Source organism: Oncorhynchus clarkii, chromosome 5 (assembly GCF_045791955.1).
Source record: "Oncorhynchus clarkii lewisi isolate Uvic-CL-2024 chromosome 5, UVic_Ocla_1.0, whole genome shotgun sequence".
Classification (NCBI taxonomy): Eukaryota; Metazoa; Chordata; class Actinopteri; order Salmoniformes; family Salmonidae; genus Oncorhynchus; species Oncorhynchus clarkii.
Window position 1 is genome coordinate 19,054,644 of NC_092151.1, and position 23,620 is coordinate 19,078,263.

The following is a 23,620-nucleotide window of genomic DNA, read 5'->3' on the forward strand; positions in this document are numbered from 1 at the left end:
TTTCTACAATGTATCTTCTAAATATCTGATTTAAAACCTAAACTTAACCACACTACTATGCCATAGCCTAACCTGAAATTAAGACCAAAAAGCACATTTCTGTTTTTATACCTTTTTGCGATATAGCTAAATTGACTTTGTGACTGCGGTAACTAGACAACTCTGCGATTGCGAAGGGTCGTGGAAAAAAAATACTCTTCCGTGTCATCATTGGGACGAGTTGAAGTGGATTTTCAAAATAAAAGTCTAAACAAATTGAAGTCAAACTGTGTGTATTTGCAGTGGTGTAAAGTCCTTACAGTGCATTCAGAAAGTATTCAGACTCCTTGACTTTCTCCACATTTTGTTTTGTTACAGCCTTATTCTAAAATTGATTAAATTGTAATTATTTTTCATGAATCTACACACAATACCCAATAATGACAAAGCAAAAACAGGTTTTTACAAATTTTTGCAAATGTATAGAAAATAAAAACTGAAATATGCCCGTAGGGATGGTGCCAGGTTTCCTCCAAACGTGACACTTGGCATTCAGGCCAAAGAGTTCAATCTTGGTTTCATCAGACCAGAGAATATTGTTTCTCATGGTCAGAGTAATTTAGGTGCCTTTTTAGCAAACTCCAAGAGGGCTGTCATGTGCCTTTTACAGAAAGGAGTGGCTTCCATCTGGCCACTCTACGATAAAGGCCTGATTGGTGGAGTGCTGCAGAGATTGTTGTCCTTTTGGAAGGTTCTCACATCCTCACAGAGGAAATCTGTCCGAGTAACCATCGGGTTCTTGGTCATCTCCCTGACCAAGGCCCTTCTCCCTTGATTGCTCAGTTTGGCCTGGCGGCCAGCTCTAGGAAGAGTCTTTGTGGTACCAAACTTCTTCCATTTAAGAATGATGGAGGCCACTGTGTTCTTGGGGACTTTCAATGCTGCAGAATTTTTTTGATACCCTTCCCCAGATCTGTTTCCAGGATGTACCTGAGCTGAATTTCCAGTCTCATAGCAATGGGTCTGAATACTTATGTAAATAAGCTATCTGTTTTTGATTTGTAATACATTTGCAAAAATACAAACCTGTTTTCGCATTGTCCTTATGGGGTATTGTGTGTAGTTTGATGAGTAAAACAAATAATTTAATCAATTTTAGAATTAAGGCTGTAATGTAACAAAATGTGGAAAAGGGAAGGGGTCTGAAAACTTTCCAAATGCACTGTAAGTAAAAATACTTTAAAGTACTACTTAAGTCATTTTTTGGGGTATCTATAATTTACTATTTATATTTTTCACAACTTTTACTTATACTTCACTACATTCCTAAAGAAAATATTTTACTTTTTAATCCATAAATTTCCCTGACACCCAAAGTATTCCTTACACTTTAAAATGTTTAGCAGGAGAGGAAATTGCCAAATTCACACACGTATCAAGAGAACATCCCTGGTCATCCCAAATGCCTCTGATCCTTTTCTATTGAGGTATCTTGACCTTAAATCATGTATGACAATTGGGTATTTTCCCCCACCCCTGTGTATGTACGTGGGTGTGTGTGCATAAACAAGTAATCTGGGCTAAAGGGCCCTGGCCCCTGCAATGTAGACTATTGTACAAATGTTGTAGAATAAAACCTTAAAACATATTCCCCCTCTTATCATCTAAGTGATAATCACTGATCAATAATCAGTCTGACCAATGACTGTATATGGTATGAGTCTGACTCATCCACATGTCTACTTTGCAGCCACAAGATGACAGTCAAACTCAAACAGTGAGTTGATTAGAAACGTTAAACAGCATTTGTTCAACCATTGCTGTGTGTCTCCAGTAGATGTCAGTGTATTTCCAGGGAGGAGAGGGAGGCCTGAGAGTGGAACTATTTAGCATAGAATAAAGGTCACAGCCAGACACAGATAAGCCTCAGGCAGGACTACTAATAGTGATTGCATCATGCATCATTTCCTTTCCAAACAGGGACTTCATCCCAAACGGCACTCTATTCCCTACATAGTGCACTACTTTTGACCAGATCCCTTAGGGAGTAGGGTGCCACCCGGTGGTGTCACATTATAAATAGTTGAATGATGGATGGATGGATGGATGGATAAAGATAAAATGCGAGAGCAAAGGAGTGTGCAACAGTGAGAAATTAAAGCCAGAAATGTATGATTGACAGTCTTTTCACTGTACGGAGGAGAGGAAGACCTTTAATCCCTTGCTCTCTCAATCATGCCTAATAATGTTGTGCTTTGAAGCTCAGTAGGACTGACCCTGGATTAGAGAGAGACAGAGAGAGAAAAGAAAGAAGAGAGAAAGAAGAGAGAGGTTGATGAGGAAGGAATGGTGAAAGCCTAGATTGATCATAGAAAGAAAGCAAGACAAGAGAAAGAGGGGTTGAGGGAGGGGTGTTCTTGAAAGCCTGGAACGATAGAAATAATTAATAGAAAGAGAGCAAAGATAGAGGTTGAGGATGAGGGAGGGGGGGTTGTTGGGAGCCCCGGATATTGCATTTCCACCACACAGCAGGGTACCTGCCACAGGGAATCAGACCAGACCAGGCTGCAACCAGACAGACAGACAGCATTGATGTTTTAAAGTGTTTGAAGTGTTTCTCTAGTCGGTCTAGACTGTCAGTCGGGGAAAAACCTGTGATGAAACACTGCTTTAGACGGACGCAAGCTCTGAGAAAATTGCAGCAGTAGCAATAGACAGTACACATCTGTAAGTCTATGTTTATCAGGATACTATCACACAGGCCTATAGGATGCAGCTATAAGATGTAGCTGTTGGAGTATAGATACAGATACTACTTTATTGACTTTCCCAATTTAATATCATAGACAGGGAACAGTGACAGAGCAAAGCACTTAACAAGAGCACCAGGGCTAAAGGCAGCCTATGGCGAAGTAGAGCACCAGGGCTAAAGGCAGCCTATGGTGTAGTAGAGCACCAGGGCTAAAGGCAGCCTATGGCGTAGTAGAGCACCAGGGCTAAAGGCAGCCTATGGCGTAGTAGAGCACCAGGGCTAAAGGCAGCCAATGGCGTAGTGGAGCAGCAGTGGCAGGTGTTTACATGGAGCACTGATTATTATTTTAATTACACAAGTGCTTACGGTGCTTTTCGTCCCATCAGATTCCCTCGTTAGTGTGCTGGGCTTGTTAGTGTATTCCCTCTGTATCCAAATTGTTCCGAAAGATTAACATAACTCCCCAGAAGCAAGCAGTATGGCTTCCGGGTGCCGTGTGTTTACAAACCAGTGAACAGTAGAAGTCAATAGCCATGCATTTGTGAACATATGTGGAAAGTGAACAGGAAAGTGAGATCCCTGTGTCGAGATGAGATGTGCTTGTTCATTTGACTAAGTAGCTGCACTACTAGGCCTACTATAATGACAACTTTTAGCTGTTTTTGTGTGTTTTCAGAAATACATATGTGTGGAACCGCTTGACTCGGGAAGAAAGAAGTGCAGGAGCTATCTTTTTCCATGTCGGTCCATTAGACTTTGTTCACCGAAATTCACAAATTACATTACGCTATAGGAGCCCCACAAGGGTGTGTGCTCAGCCCCCTCCTGTACTCCATGTTCACCCATGACGACACAACAGTTATAGGCCTGATTAGCAACAATGACGAGACAGCCTACAGGGAGGAAGTGAGGGCCCTGGATGTGTGGTGCCAGGAAAATAACCTCTCACTCAATGTCAACAAAACTAAGGAGCTGATCGTGGACTTAAGGAAACAGTAGACGAGACCGCAGTCGAGAAGGTGGAAAGCTTCAAGTTCCTCTGTGTACACATCACTGACAATCTGAAAGGGTCCACCCACACAGACAGTGTAGTAAAGAAGGCGCAACAGCGCCTCTTCAACCTCAGGAGAATGAAAAAAAATTGTCTTGGCACCTAAAACCCTCAAACTTTTACAGATGCACAATTGAGAGCATCCTGACGGGCTCTATCACAGCCTGGTATGGCAACTGCACATCCCGTAACCGCAGGGCTCTCCAGAGGGTGGTGCAGTCTGCCCAACGCATCATCGGGGGCAAACTACCTGCCCTCCAGGACACCTACAGCACCTAATGTCACAGGAAGGACAAATAGATAATCAAGGACAACAACCACCCGAGCCACTGCCTGTCCACCCCGCTATCATCCAAAAGGCGAGGTCAGTACAGGTGCATCAAAGTTGGCAGAGAGAGACTGAAAAACAGCTTCCATCTCAAGGCCATCAGACTGTTAAATAGTCATCACTAGGCGGCTTCCACCCGGTTAAGTAACCCTTCACCTTAGAGGCTGCTGCCCTATATACATAGACTTGAAATCACTGGCCACTTTAATAATGTTTACTTATTTTTGCTTTAGTCATCTCATATGTCTATACTGTATTATAATCTACTGTATTTTAGTCTGTGCCACTCCAACATTGCTCATCCTAATATTTATATATTATTTTACTTTTAGGTTTGTGTGTATCGTTGTGAATTGTTAGATATTACTGCACTGTTGGATCTAGAAACACAAGCATTTCGCTACACCCGCAATAACATCTGCTAAATGTGTATGTTACCAATACAATTTGATTCATAGAGACCTCTGAATATTCACTGGTAAGGGTTCAAACACATTTTCCCTGACTATTATAGCCTACATGAAAAAGTAACCATCATTGACACTGGAAGGCTGCAGTGTCTGATCGCATGTAGGCCCTCCAGCTCCTGCCGTTGTGCCCTTGATCAAGGCACTAAACCTCCCACAAAGTAGAACTGCACTGTTAGTCACATTGTCAACCCGCCATCCGGAGAGCTCCAGGGTGTACAGATTGGTCTTTTGATCCAGCCCTGGAACACCCAAGTCTGCTTTTCAAGGTCAAGCTGATGTTAAGGCTACAATGGGGTTAGACCAGGGCTTGAACAAAAGCCTGCAAAAGCCTGCATACCCAGTAACTATCCTGGAGGACAACCAAATCATTGTCTTCATAAAATGATTCCCTCATTCAATGAATCAGTGATGAAATGGTTAAAGGTGGGCAACTTCAAAGCAAGGTATCTAACTGTTTATATATAAGCCTAAAAGGGGAGATCTATGCACATCAAGTTGTCAATTAAGATATTCTTAGAATATGTTTGTTGTCCCAATTACATTGCTACGGTTTAGAGGGGAATCCCAGCTTTCCAACAGTGCAGATTTATTTAGGCTATAGTGCCGATGGAAAGGGGACAATGACATTAATGCTTAGTTAACTACGGTTAACTTTTGAGATAACTGATACACGTTTTGAATTGGCTGCCTAGTTAGTGTTGTCTGTCATTAATATATACCTGCTGCTGAAATGTTTTGCACTCTTTCCAATGGCCCACTCGCACTGGCAGGCAGACACACACTGAAGGGTCATTCGCATAATGGCTGATATGTCGATTAAGTGATTGATAATACTTAAGCGTGCCTTCATGAATTACATTAACAAAAATCATTTCTGACATTAGAAATAGAGGAAGGCCAGGACTAAAAACAAACAAAATATAACTATTGTAAAGTAGATTATGTCTAAAATGTGTATTGTATGTATACATTTAGAAGCTGGAAGTAGAAGCCTAAGTGTTATTGTTTATTAGTTTACTCCAATTGGGGGAGGGGTGGTAGAGTTTCCAGGGAATAATAAAAGGTATATTCAATTTTTTTTTTTAAATATATGATAGATGTATGTACACTACCTTTCAAAAGTTTGGGGTCTCTTAGAAATGTTCTTGTTTTTGAAAGCAAATTTTTTTGTCCATTAAAATAACATAAAATTGATCAGAAATATAATGCAGACATTGTAAATGTTGTAAATAACTGTTGTAGCTGGAAACTGCAGATTTGTTATGGAATATCTACATAGGCGTACAGAGGCTCATTATGAGCAACCATCACTCCTGTGTTCCAATTTCATGTTGTGTCAGTTAATCCAAGATGATAATTTTAAAAGGCTAACTGATCATTAGAAAACCTTTTTGCAATTATGTTAGCATAGCTGAAAACTGTTGTCCTGATTAAAGAAGCAATAAAACTGGCCTTCTTTAGACTAGTTGAGTATCTGGAGCGGCAGCATGTGGGTTCAATTACAGGCTCAAAATGGCCAACAACAAAGAACTTTCTTCTGAAACTTGTCAGTCTATTTCTTGTTCTGAGAAGTTAAAGCTATCCATGCAAGAAATTGCCAAGAAACTGAAGATCTCGTACAACGCTGTAGTTAGTCCATCATTTAGTTTTATTATTTTTTAATCTGCCATTTCCAACTACAATAGTCAATTACAACATTAACAATGTCTACACTGTATTTCTGATCTACTTATTTTAAACTGACAAAAAAAGGTGCTTTTCTTTCAAAAACAAGGACATTTCTAAGTAACCCCAAACTTTTGAATGGCAGTGCATATATATATATATATATATACATACACATACATAGATACACCCCCCCCCCCCCCCCCATTGGAAATTATGCAGATAATTACACTGATGGAAGCAACAATCTGCAATATTAAAGCTGATCCACCCCCTAAAAAAATAAATATATAGAACAATTATGCAATTCATTTCCATGACTTTACAAACCCTAATTTGACATTTTCAAATTTTAAATCTGCACAATCTCGAACAAACCTACAGTCACGCAGATTTACAGACTAGAGGCAAATAAACTTTGCGTCAGTGAATGAATTTGGGCGGGCTATAGGCTTCTTTGTTTTTATAGAGGAGCCGGTACACAATTCCCCAAAAATATGTAGTGCAGGTATGGCGCTCCGGGCCAAGTCAAGCACTGATGGAACCATTTTACAGTGCCTGTTATTATTTCTCTACGTAAATTACTGTAACAGTCATACTCTGGGGCTACAGTAACTATAAATAGGATTAAAACTAAATAAAATGCGTTAAAACATGTTTTAGACTTACAATAACCAAATCCATGTCCATTATGTTTATGTTAATTAAACACATTGTAACATAAGGGAATCCTGTTGTCGTGTCTTTACTATCATTAAACTGAAGACAGAGAATCTTTGATAAACTGTAATTAGTATTACGTGATCAACAGATTAATCATGTAAATGTAATTAACTAGGAAGTCGGAGCACCAAGGAAAAATATTCAGATTAAAGTTATAATTTCCTAAAATAACTTTTCAGATATTTTATCTGATCAATTAGTCTTCGAATTAATGAATTATTTACTTTACCTCACGTTAGTCTCATTCCAAACATCGTAAATTGTTAGTTATCTGCACAAACCGAGTCTCCACTATGAGTCATCCATACATCAATTGTCTTAAATCATTTATTTATTACTAACTAAGTAATTCACATAAATGCATAAACAAACAAGGTAAATGTGGTTTCAAGAAATAATAGGGGAATGTGCCCTAGGGGGCTAAACCGGTATGGCGGTTTGTTAGACAAAAGGGGAAGTGGGGGTCGACTAAGACGTCACTACAGTGATAATTATAACAATTGAAATGCTAATCCCTTGCACATGAACGCTCACTCATTCGGGAAGAATTGCAATCAATATATATATTTACGCTCAGTGTGTCGTCTTGATCGCTAGTGAAAAGTTTGTTTCTTTTGTAGAATTGTCTGTCTCTCTCCCTCTCTGGTGGTTATAGTGGATAGTTCAGCGACATTCATTCATTTCGTTATAGAGTGGATGTTTCGGCGGTTGTCGTTCTTCCCGTTCAATGATACCGAATTCCTAGCTGCAGACTAGTAATTAATATCAAAGACTTGTTCTTATTCTGTCGGTATCGATAGTCTAAGAGTTTAACCACGTGGTATGGTTAAAAGATTCAGCAACGGTCTGCAACCTTTTGTCCTCCCTTGATTGAGAGAATCATGGTCTGCAACCTTTAGCCATCTCGTAATTGAGGTAAGCTTGGTCTGCTGATCGAAAACCCGAGTGGGGGTTTTATTCGGAAGGGCCGAAAAAGGGCTGTCCCAGGAGGCCTGACCCTAACTAGGCTCAGGGGTGGTCCTCTGATTTAGTTCAAATCAAAAGGGAATTGTATTTTTATTCATTAAACAGTCCAAAATCATATTACACAATTATACAAACGGTATCATACTCACTCATTCATCTTATACAACAATTCGATGTAAACCTCATATGAGGCTATTATATAAACAGCATTAATGTAATGTGGCCACACTGTCTCCCATGAGCTTCCCCAAGTTGTGACAAACAGACCAGTTCGTAGCTGGATTCTTCACCGATCTTTTATACTTTCTCCGGAACATGAAATTTGAGGTGGAAGGATTTCCTTTGTCCTCTATGAAAATGTACTCTCTCTATACTGTGTGTCCATGAGGAGATCCTCAGGAATTTACGACGTCTCTGACCACAGCAACCTAGTTGAAGGAGGAAAGGGGGAGGCAGGGAGACGGGGATGGGGCTTGCTATACCCAGAGGCCAACGTCATGACACTGTCTATTCCTAAAAGTTACAGCATCAAACCTCTATATCCTTCAATCTAAAAACAGTACAGGAAAAACTGGTAAGATGGTTTCAGTGTTTGATGGGAATATTTCCTACAATAGTGGAATTATTCATACAACAAACTACCCAAGAACAAATATGCCAGTGTAACAAATAACTTTAATTGCTTTGGTTTTGGCAAAAATGTAAGAAAAAAAGTGCATCATATTGGTGGTCATAAGAAAGGAACATTAAAAAGACCACCACCCAACACACTGGGAATAAAAGTACATAACTGACATATTCAAAAACATGTAAAGCTAACACATTAAACTACTCTTACTATTATATTCCATGTTAAGCGTGAGAATAAAATTAAGAATAGAAGAGCAACAGTGAGGCACAGAAACTGGAGAATTTATGGGACAAACAAATGAACCCAAACTGATAGGGGGAATGACGAAGAGCAGAATGAGATGAAAGACGAGAAAATAAGATTATAGTAAAACATGGCAAGACGGGGATAACACAACTTGAAATGGGACAGGTTCAGAACATTACAGACGAGATAGAAATGAGAAGAGTACCACTATGAAGACTAGGATAGTCAGACGGGGACATTTGGGAAACTGGAATGATTGAACTGCATATCTAACATCACTTCATAGATGTACTGTATATGTATTCGGAGATCCAGTCATTCAAAGCAGTACCTGAGACAGCGTAGACCTTGGGGAACATTACCAAAAAAGGAACACCTAACCCTAACATACACATGAATAAACACCTTCAAAACTATTTTCCCAAATACAGCTCAGGAGGGAGAATAGAGTGTAACTCTAACTTCCTCTACTCTTCTCTCAACATTACTTTAGGCACTTGGAAAGAATGTGTTTTCATCATAATTTATACTAACATGCTGAGAATCTTCAGTGTGCCTGTGCCTTAAAACTAATCTTCCATAAATCCACGTGAAGTGCTACTAAACTTGACTCCACCGACCCCATCCATCCTGCTCCTTTAGGTTGAGGAAGCCAGTGTCAATCTACAACACCGGATCTAGTGATACTCTGACTCTTAATCTATCGCCCCACCGACCCCATCCTAATCCCAACTACAGTAACCCACCTCTAGTCTGGAAGAATGGGGTAGGGCCATAATCTGTCACCCCTGACATATAGTGAGACAATGACCAAGCTGAGTCTGCAGCATGGCAACAATCCATCATGTGGGATGATCTTGACAACTGTATATAAAAGGTTTTCCATAAACAGTGCTCTTTTTATTCCTTGTGCTTCATAACCAGCATGGTACTTTCACACGATTAAAAATATCAAATCTAAAAGAGGAACTAGATCATTTGGTGGGGGGAGTAAAATGAGGGAGAGGTAAAATAATATCTGAATGACTTGGGTTAGTTTCCCTAATAACTGTTCAAGCAATTTTCCCTTACAAACCCTCTAAACACAACCAGTAAAAAAAGAAATAGGTGTGTAAACTTATTGCCGGTCACAGTGAAAAAAGTAATGCTTCCTATTCCTTTAATTTTTTTGCAAAAGTTGTGTAAATGGCGTTTACCCTACACTGCATCACTGACTACAACTATACCGAATTGATTACATCTGTAAAACAATTAATACTATATTGAAATCATGATAAAACAGGACCACTGATAAATTCACTAGTATCCAGACACGCAGACCGCTTCATAACAGATGAGTTGTTGACACACAATCTTTGCATCAACACATTACACATACAGTGGGGCAAAAAAGTATTTAGTCAGCCACCAATTGTGCAAGTTCTCCCACTTAAAAAGATGAGAGAGGCCTGTAATTTTCACCATAGGTACACTTCAACTATGACAGACAAAATGAGGAAAAAAAATCCAGAAAATCACATTGTAGGATTTTTAATGAATGTATTTGCAAATTATGGTGGAAAATAAGTATTTGGTCACCTACAAACAAGCAAGATTTCTGGCTCTCACAGACCTGTAACTTCTTCTTTAAAAGGCTACTCTGTCCTCCACTCGTTACCTGTATTAATGGCACCTGTTTGAACTTGTTATCAGTATAAAAGACACCTGTCCACAACTTCAAACAGTCACACTCCAAACTCCACTATGGCCAAGACCAAAGAGCTGTCAAAGGACACCAGAAACAAAATTGTAGACTTGCACCAGGCTGGGAAGACTGAATCTGCAATAGGTAAGCAGCTTGGTTTGAAGAAATCAACTGTGGGAGCAATTATTAGGAAATGGAAGACATACAAGACCACTGATAATCTCCCACGAACAGGGGGTCCACACAAGATCTCACCCCGTGGGGTCAAAATGATCACAAGAACGGTGAGCAAAAATCCCAGAACCACACGGGGGGGGGATCTAGTGAATGACCTGCAGAGAGCTGGGACCAAAGTAATAAAGCCTACCATCAGTAACACACTACGCCGCCAGGGACTCAAATCCTGCAGTGCCAGACGTGTCCCCCTGTTTAAGCCAGTACATGTCCAGGCCCGTCTGAAGTTTGCTAGCGAGCATTTGGATGAAGAAGATTGGGAGAATGTCATATGGTCAGATGAAACCAAAATATAACTTTTTGGTAAAGAATGCTGAGTTGCATCCAAAGAACACCATACCTACTGTGAAGCATGGGGGTGGAAACATCATGCTTTGGGGCTGTTTTTCTGCAAAGGGACCAGGACAACTGATCTGTGTAAAGGAAAGAATTAATGGGGCCATGTATTGTGAGATTTTGAGTGAAAACCTCCTTCCATCAGCAAGGGCATTGAAGATTAAACGTGGCTGGGTCTTTCAGCATGACAATGATCCCAAACACACCGCCCGGGCAACGAAGGAGTGGCTTCGTAAGAAGCATTTCAAGGTCCTGGAGTGGCCTAGCCAGTCTCCAGATCTCAACCCCATAGAAAATATTTGGAGGGAGTTGAAAGTCAGTGTTGCCCAGCAACAGCCCCAAAACATCACTGCTCTAAAGGAGATCTGCATGGAGGAATGGGCCAAAATACCAGCAACAGTGTGTGAAAACCTTGTGAAGACTTACCGAAAACGTTTGACCTCTGTCATTGCCAACAAAGGGTATATAACAAAGTATTGAGATAAACTTTTGTTATTGACCAAATACTTATTTTCCACCATAATGTGCAAATAAATTCATTAAAAATCCTACAATGTGATTTTCTGGAATTTTTTTTCTCATTTTGTCTGTCATAGTTGAAGTGTACCTATGATGACAATTACAGGCCTCTCTCATCTTTTTAAGTAGGAGAACTTGCACCACTGGTGGCTGACTAAATACTTTTTTGCCCCACTGTACATACTGAGGATATCACAAAATTGTCACCTCTGTTAGTTTGATCCCAGCAAACAACACATTGCTCATATTCACAAAAAGACTCAAATTACACGGTTATCGCCAAGGGGTTTCGAGTGCTCACACTAATTAAAAATACTTATTTTCTCATCATCGATATACACATGTATGTACTGGTCTTAAAAAAGCTAATCTGCCTTGTCTTCACAGCAAATATATATATATATATTTTTTCCTTCTCTCTTTTATCTCCCCACATGTTTTGAACAGAGGAGGAGAACCCCCCCCCCCTTCTGGGACGTGTGCACATCCTGAGGTGGGGAGTTGATAAGGCTATGTACACGTCCCTGGCTGAGGGCAGGGGCCCTGATAGGGTCCTAGAATGGTGATATAGTCTAGAGGCTCAGGATGTCCTGGGTCTATGGCAGGCTGGCTATGTCTCGTTTGGGTGGAGGACCATCAGGCTTACAGATGGCCCCGTTAGCCTTGTCCTCGAAAATCATCACCCTGCAGAAAAAAAAGAGAGTGAGAGAGAGAGAGAGAGAGAGAGTGAGAGAGAGTGAGTGAGAGTGAGAGAGAGTGAGAGAGAGTGAGAGAGAGAGAGGTCAGTGGCAGACTACAAAACAAACTCATTCTCTCAGAGCTAAGGGTAGGTGCTTTTCTAAAAGTACATTGCACAACATTGTCAATGGGGGTGTCCAGCTGTAGAACAGAGAGTAGAGGGTGTTTTTAAGCAGCACACTCACACAAGCATGAAACATACATTCCCAGACAAACACACTAAGCACTTTTAGATCTAGGTTTACAGTTAGCTTGAAGGGTTACTGGAAATGTGGCGTTGGGAAAGTGTGTATGTGTGCGCGCACGAGTGAGTGAGAGAAAGAGAGAGAGAGCAAGTGAACATATGCCTGTGTATGCATATAGGCTATAGCAGGATTTGGGCCATGCACCGAGGGATGGGGTTTGGGGAACATGGTTGGCAACCCTGCCTAGACTGCCTCTATTCACTTCACGGTGCATGGGAGCTGAGAGCTGGGCAGGATTTAAGATGGTTGCCTTGCAGTGTCCACTCAGTGTCCCACACTAACGAAGACAGTGGCCATGGCCGAATACCCATACTAGTGGCATATGTTTTATAGTATGTGAAATTTCTAAATTTGTACTCCGAATAGGTCATTTAATGCACGATTGCGTTGACTCCCGCCATTCGTTAATTTTGGTACAGGGCTTCAATTTATCTGATTATCAGCTGTTGTCAAACACCTGAGTCGGAAAAGACGAGTGGTAGCTCAAACGCAGAAATTAGTATTCAGTTTAAGTATGTAGTACACTAGTATGGGTATTTGGACACCCCCAGTCACTAACGACACAGTCCCTAACGAGCGGCCAGGTCAGAGAAGGCGATCAGAACAGGACACCCTGCTGAGTTTAACAAGGGGCTTATGTCACCAACCTGACACACTGATCTAAATAGAGTAGAGAGAGAGGAATGAGGCACAAAACAGAAAGATAAATAATAGGGGAATATGAGAGGCAGGAGTCCAAATCCCAAAAAAGATTGAGACCATGAAAGGCCTTGAGAGAATGAAGGAGGGAGCCAGGGAGGGAGAGAGCAAGGGAGAGATGCACACAGAAAACGAGAGAGAAAGCTGACAGGTTCTATTCAGGGCGAGCAGGCATCTTTACATTCCTTTTTTGGTTAACCTCAGCAAAGCTCCTATAAGCTCATAATGTGCGCTGATCCCTATGGAGACCAAACCGCTGCCACGGCAACCTGAATGCTGGTTCACAGCTCCCTGGCAACCATTCTCTTCCTGACTATGTTACCCAGGGTTTCAGTGGATGGCTCAATCAGCTACCTCCAGCTGTATCTGCCTGACGGTGGCTACTGGATCAGTGTGTTTGAGGGGATTGCTCATCTTAAATTATGTAATGAGTAGTGATTTGGGATGTAAGATTTGTATTGTAGATAAGTCATTCTGCAAAGCCTTGCTCAGGCCGACCTTCTCGCGAACACCCACTATGCCTCTAAATTCACTTCTGACAAAGCAGCCTCAGTTGTCAGGCACAGCCACACCGGTTCCACTAATATAGCCGGGATTATCTAATTGGCTGGCTGGGCTCCATGAGGAAAGCGGGATTCCTCATCTCACTGTGTGGTGGTTCACACGATAACCCTGGAAAGCCTATCACACTGACCTGAACTAAGATTCACTCTGAGGACAACACAGAACCATACACAGTTACCGATCAACTACTTACCTCATGATCAACCACTATAGATCTAACCTTTTATCCATAATAACTAGGATAACTACACAATGCTATGGTAATAATCACTAGTTAACTGATATGGACAAATACCTTGCTATCAATATTCTTCAGATAATCCCTTGATCTTCAAGTTAGAAGTAAACAGAATAGATACATCATTGTCCTCTGGTGCTGTGAAGAGGAATGTTTCACCAGTCTTGTCTGTATCTTCCTCTATCAATGAGTATGCTTACATGCACAGTAAAAATTCGATATTAAACTGATTATGGCAATAGGCAGATTATGCAATAGTCTCGTAAACACCTTACTCTGCTTATCTTAATTGGTGTGTAGTTAAAAATCAAAGTAAGCATACGTCAATTAAAACACCTGGTTTTCTGAGCAACCATTAAAATTATTAGGACACGTGTGTACCTTAAACAGCATTTCCAGCGGTGTATTTGATCTGCGCATGTGTCAGCACCAGCCCAGCGAGCCTCCCTCTTTAGCGCCAGTGAAGTGTGTTTGGAAAAACTGAAAATATGCATCTTATAGTTTTCACATAAACTTTATAAGTCCGAACTCCGAATGAAATAGTATTCGCAAAAATACCATGGTCACAGTGGTAGAACGTTTGTTTTAATTGGTGATTTTCTGCATTTATCAAAAGTCCCATCAGTAGCTTGATTTCAGATGTGTCCATGTAAACAGGATTATTAAGGAAATCATCCTTCTTGCAAAGCATGACACTTTTTACATGCCGAGTGATGCAGTGTTCTACGGCACTGCATCGCTGTGCCACTAGAGATCCTGGTTCGATTCCAGGCTCTGTCGCAGCCGGCCACGACCGGGAGACCCATGGGGCGGTGCACAATTGGCCTAGCGTCGTCCGGGTTAGGGGAGGGTTTGGCCGGACAGGGATTTCACCACTTGTGCTATTTCTCACCTGGGTGTCGAAATACACTTGGAATGTAAACCAAAATGTGAGAAACATTTATGTTAATGTCTGTGTAACTAACTACAGGATATAAATAATATGTTGTGTGTCTGTGTCCGTACGTGTGAGGCCAAATGTGTGGTCAGTTTACTCTGGCACTCAAACGGCCAACCCAAGAAACAATAGGACTGGACTTGGAAAATAGGCCTGGGGAAAAAACAAACAATCTGTGAATAACAGTTTACTAACTATATAATAACTTCTGTTTTCTGCCCGCAAATCCCTCACTCACTCTCTCAGCTTTCCGATCTCTCTCTCAGTCCCAGGAGAAACTACATAATATAATAAAACAAGAGATGTTGTAGATCGCTGTGGCTAACTTGGACAATGTCCAATCAGATGCATGCATTAAATGCTGGAGCGGGAGAAAGGTTTTTGAGATGGGTGGGGTGCTTTTCTCAAATCACTAAGAGAATAGAGTTTAGCAACATTGGTCTTTTCTCTCTCTTAGGGCAGTGAATGAGGCCCTATCTAATTCACTCTTAATGGAGAGGAAGGTGGACAACTGCACATCGCATGAGAGAGAGCGAGATTCAAGGTCAACATCTGTTTAGTCCCCTTCAGTAGAGGATGCTGAAGCACTCCACCAAATCAGGCCTTTATGGTAGAGTGGCCAGACAGAAGCCACTCCTCAGTAAAAAGGCACATTACAGCCTGCTTGGAGTTTGCCAAAAGGCACCTAAAGACTCTCAGACCATGTGAAACAAGATTCTCTGGTCTGATGAAACCAAGATTCAACTCTTTGGCCTGAATGCCAAGCGGCACGTCTGGAGGAAAGTAGGCACCTCCTATCACCTGGCCAATACCATCCCTACGGTGAAGCATGGATGGCAGCATCATGCTGTGGGAATGTTTTTCAGCAGTAAGGACTGGGAGACTAGTCGAGGGAAAGATGAACTGAGCAAAGTACAGAGAGATCCTTAATGAAAACCTGCTCCAGAGCGCTCAGGACCTGACTGGGGCGAAGGTTCACCTTCCAACAGGACAACGACACTAAGCACACAGCCAAGACAATGCAGGGGTGGCTTCGGGACAAGTCTCTGAATGTCCTTGAGTGGCCCAGCCAGAGCCCGGACTTAAACCCGATCGAACATCTCTCTCGAGAGAGAGAGACCTCAAAATAGCTGGGCATCGAAGCTCCCCATCCAACCTAACAGTGCTTGAGAGGATCTGCAGAGAAGAATGGGAGAAACTCCCAAATACAGGTGTGCCAAGCTTGTAGCTTCATACCCAAGGCTGTAATTGCTGCCAAAGGTGATTCAACAAAGTACTGAGTAAAGGGTCTGAATAGTTATGTAAATGTAGGTGGTGGACGTGGCAGATGGCATGGCAATGAGTGCGGTTGGCTGTCGGCGCAGCTACATTTTAGGAGGCCCCCAATCTTGGCACTGTAGAGAAAGTTTTACATTTTAAAGCAATTTTCTACAATTCTACAAATTTCTCCATGGAGCAGAGAGAAAATGTTGCAGCTTTAAAGCTAATTTCCTGCAATTCTACATATTCTGTTATGGATAATGCTGTGTTCGTCTGCTCAAACATAACAAAATAAATTCTGCTAAATCCATTGTTTTTTTTAAATGTTAAATTCTCCCTGACTGTCTAGCTTTTATTTTGGTGATTGTTAGTTCTCTAAGATTATATTATAAAAAAATATAGATCCATTCTCTTTTTTACCTACTTTATATCTGTTTTAGTCATTTAAGTTTATACTTCATGCGTTTTTCCATCCCAAAAATGTAGAAAACATGTTATCATAATATATTAATCGATTACAATGGCAGAAAAACCCTGACTTCTGCAAATGTTTTATTGTCCGAGTGAGGTAAATGCTGTAAATTACAAAGGCTCAATGTATTTTGAAAGACATTGAGGATTATAATAAATACCGTTTTGATGTCATACAAGGAAGCCAAAGACCCATGAGTCCAAATGTGCACTTCACATTTCCATATCATAAAACTAAATGTTTACGATAAATACGTTGAATGTACAGTTAGAAGATGACATGGCGTTATACCCTGAAAAGAAAAAGCCAATTTGTTGTATTGTGAAGAAAATTTGACACAGACCACGCATCTGAATGCACTCATGACTCCATTCTATGTACACCAAAATTACAATCTGTCTCTCTGAAATGCCGTGTGAAAGCCTAACACTAAGATTGTATTCAATAATTTAGCTAGTCATGTTGGCAATAGAACAAGCTTTCAAATTATGCCCACCTGACCCAGATTGTGATATATAATGGCCCGTTTTTGGATTGCGTAAACAGAAGTAATTGTGTAAAGGCAGACATGCAGGGCTGTGTTCCAAACAAAACAACTACATGTGCTTGCTCTAGTTCTTCAACAGCACAGCTAGGAAAGCAAAACAATACAAAATAAAGCCACGTATAGTTGAAAACTCTGAGTCAAACTTCCTGGTTAAATAAATAATAAAATAAATAAATAAAAGTGCATTGAAATGACTTAGGAACTGTGTACACTTTGGAGAGATGTGTCACTTGGAAACACCAGTTAGACCTCGCACTCAAACACATGTAAGTTTGTCTTATGTTGCACCTACCCCACATTTCCAACAATCTTATCATGTTACTGAATGCATTCAGATATTTTCAGATTACGTTGTCAGCAAATGTGGCGAAAAGTACAGTAAATGATAATGCACGTAAAATCAACAGTGTCATGTTTGGATTCAGTCTTGTGTTAGGTGAACTGTTGTGTCCTCACCTTTAGTCAAATACTGTTCCCATAATATCCAAACTGTTCCCTTTAAATTCCTACCATGGTTATGCATATGCTTTCATTTCACATTTTAGTCATTTAGCAGACACTCTTATCCAGACCGACTTAGAGGAGCAATTAGGTTTAAGTGCCTTGCTCAAGGCATATTTATTCCACAAGAAACATATCAATTTAGCCCTATCCATAAAAGCCAATTCACACGAGTCTAAGGAGCTAAAAGAGACAGAGCACACTTCTATGCAAAGGTTGTTGATCAGTACAGTAAACTGTTCTCCTAGCAGCTGCCAATAAAATAAGTCCTAAATGGAAGAGATTGTTTGTAATCTGTTGACCAATGAAATCAGCTAAAACAAGCTCAATAACTCAATGCATGCACACACTCCTATTGAATAATACGCATTCACGTGTATTGTGAATAGACCTAGGCTACATTTTGATTTACCCAGTTTATCAATAGAGATTTACAGTTCAAGTAAATTATTGCCATTGTTGTTTTTGCAGTTAGATTGGTCAAATTGACTGTGATTGATTCATTAATGCATACACGGCTGTCTCTAAAAGCACATAATGTTTAAATGTAATGATATTGAACTCAAGATGCCCAACGATTGAACAGAGCAGTAGCTGAGTTTCTCTCTTTGGATCAAGTGCCATTGTGTGACTTAGGCTAATATGCCTTATTTTATTTGGTGGTATCGTTTTGGTATCGAGTATCGTGATGGTATCGAGTATTGTGATACTAAACATGGTTTCGGTATTGAAGTCAAAGTTCTGGTATCATGACACACACGCCGAAATACAAAGAACATCAACCGAGACATATTGTAGGCAACAATGCACGTGGTCACTCACACACCCACACGGAAGAAAAACAGATGCCAACGAAACATGACGCAATACAAAGCACATATGTCGGCGACAGGTGCCGCACACACACCACAACAGACACACACCACAACAGACACACACCACAACAGACACACACCACAAACACTCACAGTTTGAGAACGGCCGAGCGCTTGCCCAGCATCATCTTGACGAAGTCTCTGTAGTTGATGCTGTCGCTGATGCCTTCGGTCACCTCAGAGATCATCTTCTTCATCTCCAGGTGGGTCTTAGGAACACCCAGCTTCTCCATCATCCTCTTCAGACCCATCATATCTGGAGGAAAGCACAGGAGAATGGTTAACACACAAACGAGAATGACACACATAACACCTGGCAAACACACATACGCAAGCAGCCAAAAGTGCTTGCCTGACACCTGTTTTCAAGGCCAGTAGGTCAACTACAGTATCACCTTTCTAGTGGGACACAATCATGACTAATAAACCCCTTACAGACATCTAGTTCATCCAATACAGACAACACACTGAGGTATTAACCAATGTTCCCTCATATTTTTTCCCTGCACTGAGCAAATTTCAGGTCTGCTGAGCGCAAACTTGAACGTTGTAGAATTTCTGTGCAACTTCCAGTGCACGTATACTGTGAACACTGAGGTTGTACCACTTTAAGTTACAGTTTTAACAGTGGCCAAGTAGGCTACTTTATCATAATGTAGGCCTACCAGAGTGGCCTACCATAAAAAACTATGGAGAAAATGCATCCAATAACAGCCTACAGTAGCAGCCAATGTGTGGTGTTCAATGTAGTCCAACATTCCATGAGACTTTTGAAAAAAACCATACAGGGCTTGACATTAATACATTTATCCTCTTGTCCTTCAGACAAGGAGGTGACTGAAAATGTGTTTGATGCAAGAAACCACTTTACAAAATAAAAAGCATTGTTATTCCCCTACCATTATTAGAAAATCAGACAAATTATGCTACCCTCTGCCTATTGGCTACTTATTAAAGCTAGTCTCAAAATACAAAACCTCCCTTTAAGTCAAAAAAAAAAGAAGCTCTTTACCGGACTCGCTTTTCAAAGATGCCTAGAAATGCACACGTTTGGTGCTCTAGTAGGAAGCAATCACTCTCCTATTGCTGACTATAAATGATTTAACTGGCTAATAACTCACTACCTAGCAAAGGATATGAGCAACATGTGCATGTATGGCTACATGCAGCTCTCGCTTTGATCTCAAAACAAGCACATTTATTTACGACCGCTCATGCTGTAAACCGTCCAGTTCAAAGTAAATGGCACGGATACATATAGGGCAATGGTCTATTTACATATAGGCCTACTGTAGCTCATTGTTTATGCCCAACCAGTCTGTGTAGATAGAGTAGGGGCTGAGTATTACGTGTCAATGCAATAGAATCCTACTCCAATGCATTCTGCCTACAACAAAATCTCTTACATAGTTTGTTTTGGTAAGTTGAATTGAAAGTGGCTAATATTGCGTTGATTTGATTACAATTGCCACAGTAAAGGGAAACGTTGATAGTGATAACAGGGAAAACTATAGAAGTGGTCGCTGTCAAGATCACAGAGTCAAAACGCAAGCCGAGACGTACCGCTCATATACATGACAAAAAACCCTGTAAAATGATGTAATATTAACCAATTAAAAACAGTACTGTAGCAATGAGGTTTGTGCAGTAAGCCCAATACATTATCACTGCATATTGGCTTTGCTTGAATTGCCCTGCCGATACATTGCTGTTCGGGACATTTTCTTAAATTATATTTCAACATTTGAGGAAGGCTATATAATCACACCGGTAATAGATCTGTTGTTGAATTATTTGTGAGGCACACCTGAGTGAGCATACATTTAAATAATTCGCTTTTTATTTTACTAGGCAGATGGTGACTGCATCTGATGGTCAGTCTCAGCGGAGGGAGAGAGCAGCAGACTAAGGGTCCGCCTCAACATCCCTCCGCTCTCCCTTTCATCCACTGATACTGACCAAAGATGGACACCGTCTTCCAGCTGATAGGGAAAATAGAGTCGTCCCGCATTATTTCTGCCTCATGCACAAATTCATGTTGTTAATCCTATGAACAGAGAAAGTGAAATATATCCCGATATTAAAAAAGACCCAAGCTGCTAACACAGGCCTATAAATACACTTTCCTACTCATTCCTTACTGCTGCACTGCTTGTTGTAGCGCTGTGTGGAAATAGGAAGAAGGCACATTTTATGGCTTATAAAAGTGTTGAATACAAAGTTCACAGTGCTGAGTAAGAACTTAAAGATTAACTCACTCATAAAAACAGCTGCCCTTCGCTGTATCTGTTGACAGTCTCTCTAGTAATGGTTTAAAAAATAATTGAAATCTCAAAGTATCAACTTTGCTGTAGCTTTATTTATTTATTTTTAACCTTTTTCGTGATATCCAATTGTGAATCTTGTCTCATCGCTGCAACAACCCAACGGGCTCGGGAGAGGCTAAGGTTGAGCCATGTGTCCTCCAAAACATGATCCGCCAAACCTTGCTACTTCACACCCGTCTGCTTAACCCGCCACAAGGAGCCTAGTAAAGCCCCCCCCCCCCGGTCAACGCTGGGTCAATTATGCGCCGCCCTATGGGACTCACGGTCACGGCTGGTTGTGACACAGCCTGGGATCGAACCTGGATCTGTAGTGACGCCTCAACGACTCTCAGACCGTGTCACAACTCTCTCAAGGCCTGCTGTAGCTTTATTTTATGCCTGCTACGTTACTGCAGACAGTATTCTGAGCCATCCGATTGGCCAGCAGTAGGCCTATATTGAACTTGATTTGCTCTCTAGGCACACCGGGAAAGCAGTGTTTGTACCCTCACACACATGAAATGTATTTCCCTACCCGGCACGCAGGGCAGGTGAAATCAGGTGCATCTACTGCCAACAGCCCGAAACTAAAAAATGAAAAGTGTAAAAAAATAAGAACAAGGCTTTATCATTGGGTTTTTTACAGAAATATTTGGCGATTGACTAAGAACGCCGGAGATCGACCAGTCGATCAAATCAAATTTTATTGGTCACATACACATGGTTAGCAGATGTTAATGCGAGTGTAGTGAAATTATTATGCTTCTACTTCCGACATTGCAGTAATATCTAACAAATTCACAACGACTACCTTATACACAAAATGTAAAGGGATGGAATCAGAATATGTACATATAAACATATGGATGCACGATGGCCATGCGGCATAGGCAAGATGCAATAGATGGTATAAAATACTTGTGTATACATATGAGATGAGTAATATAGGATATGTAAACATTATTAAAGTGGCATATTTAAAGTGATACCTTTATTAAATCAATTCATTAAAAGTGGCCAGTGATTGTAGTCTGTATGTTGGCAGCAGTCTCTCTATGTTATTGATGGCTGTTTAACAGTCTGACGGCCTCGGTGACCACTACTCTAGAAAGTTGAGTGAAGTTCAATCTCATGGGGCGGCAGGGTAGCCTAGTGGTTAGAGCGCTGGACTAGTAACCGAAAGGTTGCAAGTTCAAATCCCCGAGCTGACAAGGTACAAATCTGTCCTAGGCCGTCATTGAAAATAAGAATTTGTTCTTAACTGACTTGCCTAGTTACAGAAAGGTAAAATATAAAAAATGTTTCTCTCTGTGGACTGATATTTCTGTACTTCAGTCTGGGCTACTGCGCACAGCTTAGAGGGAACTACTTCTCAGTGATATCTCTCACACAGGTCAATTATCCTTATTATGACTGAAGTTGTGTATCACTGCTGAGCTGGTTCCACTACTTACCAATCTCTCCCTGGTCGTTCAGGTCAAACTCTGCATATTTGTCTGCAAAACAAACACACACACAATGTAATGTCCTCATACCCTCCAAACAGAGACATCAGACAACACACACCACAACATTCTCAAACACCCCTTCACTTTTTCACATTAGCGCCTTATTCTAGAAAATGTATTAAATATATTATTTTCATCAATTTTCACACATGACAAAGCAAAAACATATAATACATTTAAAAAATGATGAAAGTGCATGCAGCCTCAATTAGCTAGCTAGCTTAAAGGGATGCTAACGGGATTGGCAATGAGGCCCTTTATCTAGTTCCCCAGAGTAAGATGAACTTGTAGATACCATTTTTATGTCTCTGCATGCAGTTTGACGGAAGTTGCTAAATAGCGCTAGCGTAATTGCTAACTAGCATTAGCGCAATGACTGGAAGTCCATGGGTACATGCTAGCAGACACCCATTGACTTAAAGTCATTGCTCTGACACTAGTTAGCATTGGCTCGCAAAACAACCTCTAACTTCCTTCATACTGGACAGAGATATACAAATGGTATCCAATAGTTAATCTGACTCTGGGGAAGTAGACAAAGGTCCTCATTGCCAAAATTCTGAATTATCCCGGTTTAATGCAGTCAAGACAGGTACTACACAATCATATTGGATGATAAATAACCCGAGGTATGGCGGGAGTCAGCTTGGTTGGTTGCCGTCTCTCCCTCCCTCCTCCCTGTGTCACTCACAGTAGCCTACACAGACAGCATGACCCCTGCTAGAGAGGGTCACCGCTCTACCTCCTTTCCCTCGCGCTTTATCAGCTCTGGTTAATAAAGTAGCTTAAAAATTGACTTTTCTGCTGCTTCTCACCCTGCTCGGAAGGGGTTTGCATCTGACCAGGTCTACACAGAATGGGTCGAGTTGTCCTCGGGTCTGTTCGGAACTGATCATTCATACACACACACACACACACACACACACATATACAGTACATACATAAATAATCAGGTCCAGATGGGAAAGCCCCAAGTCCATTTTGGAACGGGTCCAAATTTTGGGGCTGTGAAGGCCTCTACGTGAAAAGCCCTGGAGGGCGGCTGTTTCTGAGATACTGGATCTGGTGCGCCTGGCACCGACAATCCTACCACGCTCAAAGTCGATTAGGACGATTTTGTCCATTCTAACGTTCAATCGAACAGTA

The 23,620-nt window shown here is 41.1% G+C and overlaps 1 protein-coding gene across 2 annotated transcripts in view; it reads right to left on the bottom strand.

Annotated features, from left to right (window-relative positions):
* Positions 1–8,589: 8,589 nt before the first annotated feature.
* The window catches only part of LOC139408491 (allograft inflammatory factor 1-like), a 34,088-nt gene continuing 19,057 nt past the window's right edge, over positions 8,590–23,620 (bottom strand). Inside the window, exons 4-7 of one of the 2 annotated variants that reach the window (XR_011634294.1) lie at positions 22,421–22,462; positions 18,754–18,916; positions 11,720–12,268; positions 8,590–10,259 (exon numbers count right to left, since the gene is read on the bottom strand). Coding sequence is in view for 1 of the 2 variants with exons in the window: in XM_071152453.1 (XP_071008554.1) it covers positions 12,181–12,268; positions 18,754–18,916; positions 22,421–22,462 (293 nt within the window). In the remaining variant the exon portion in view is untranslated. Of the gene's footprint in view, positions 12,269–18,753; positions 18,917–22,420; positions 22,463–23,620 lie in introns of both variants that reach the window. The other variant, XM_071152453.1, reaches the window with a different exon arrangement.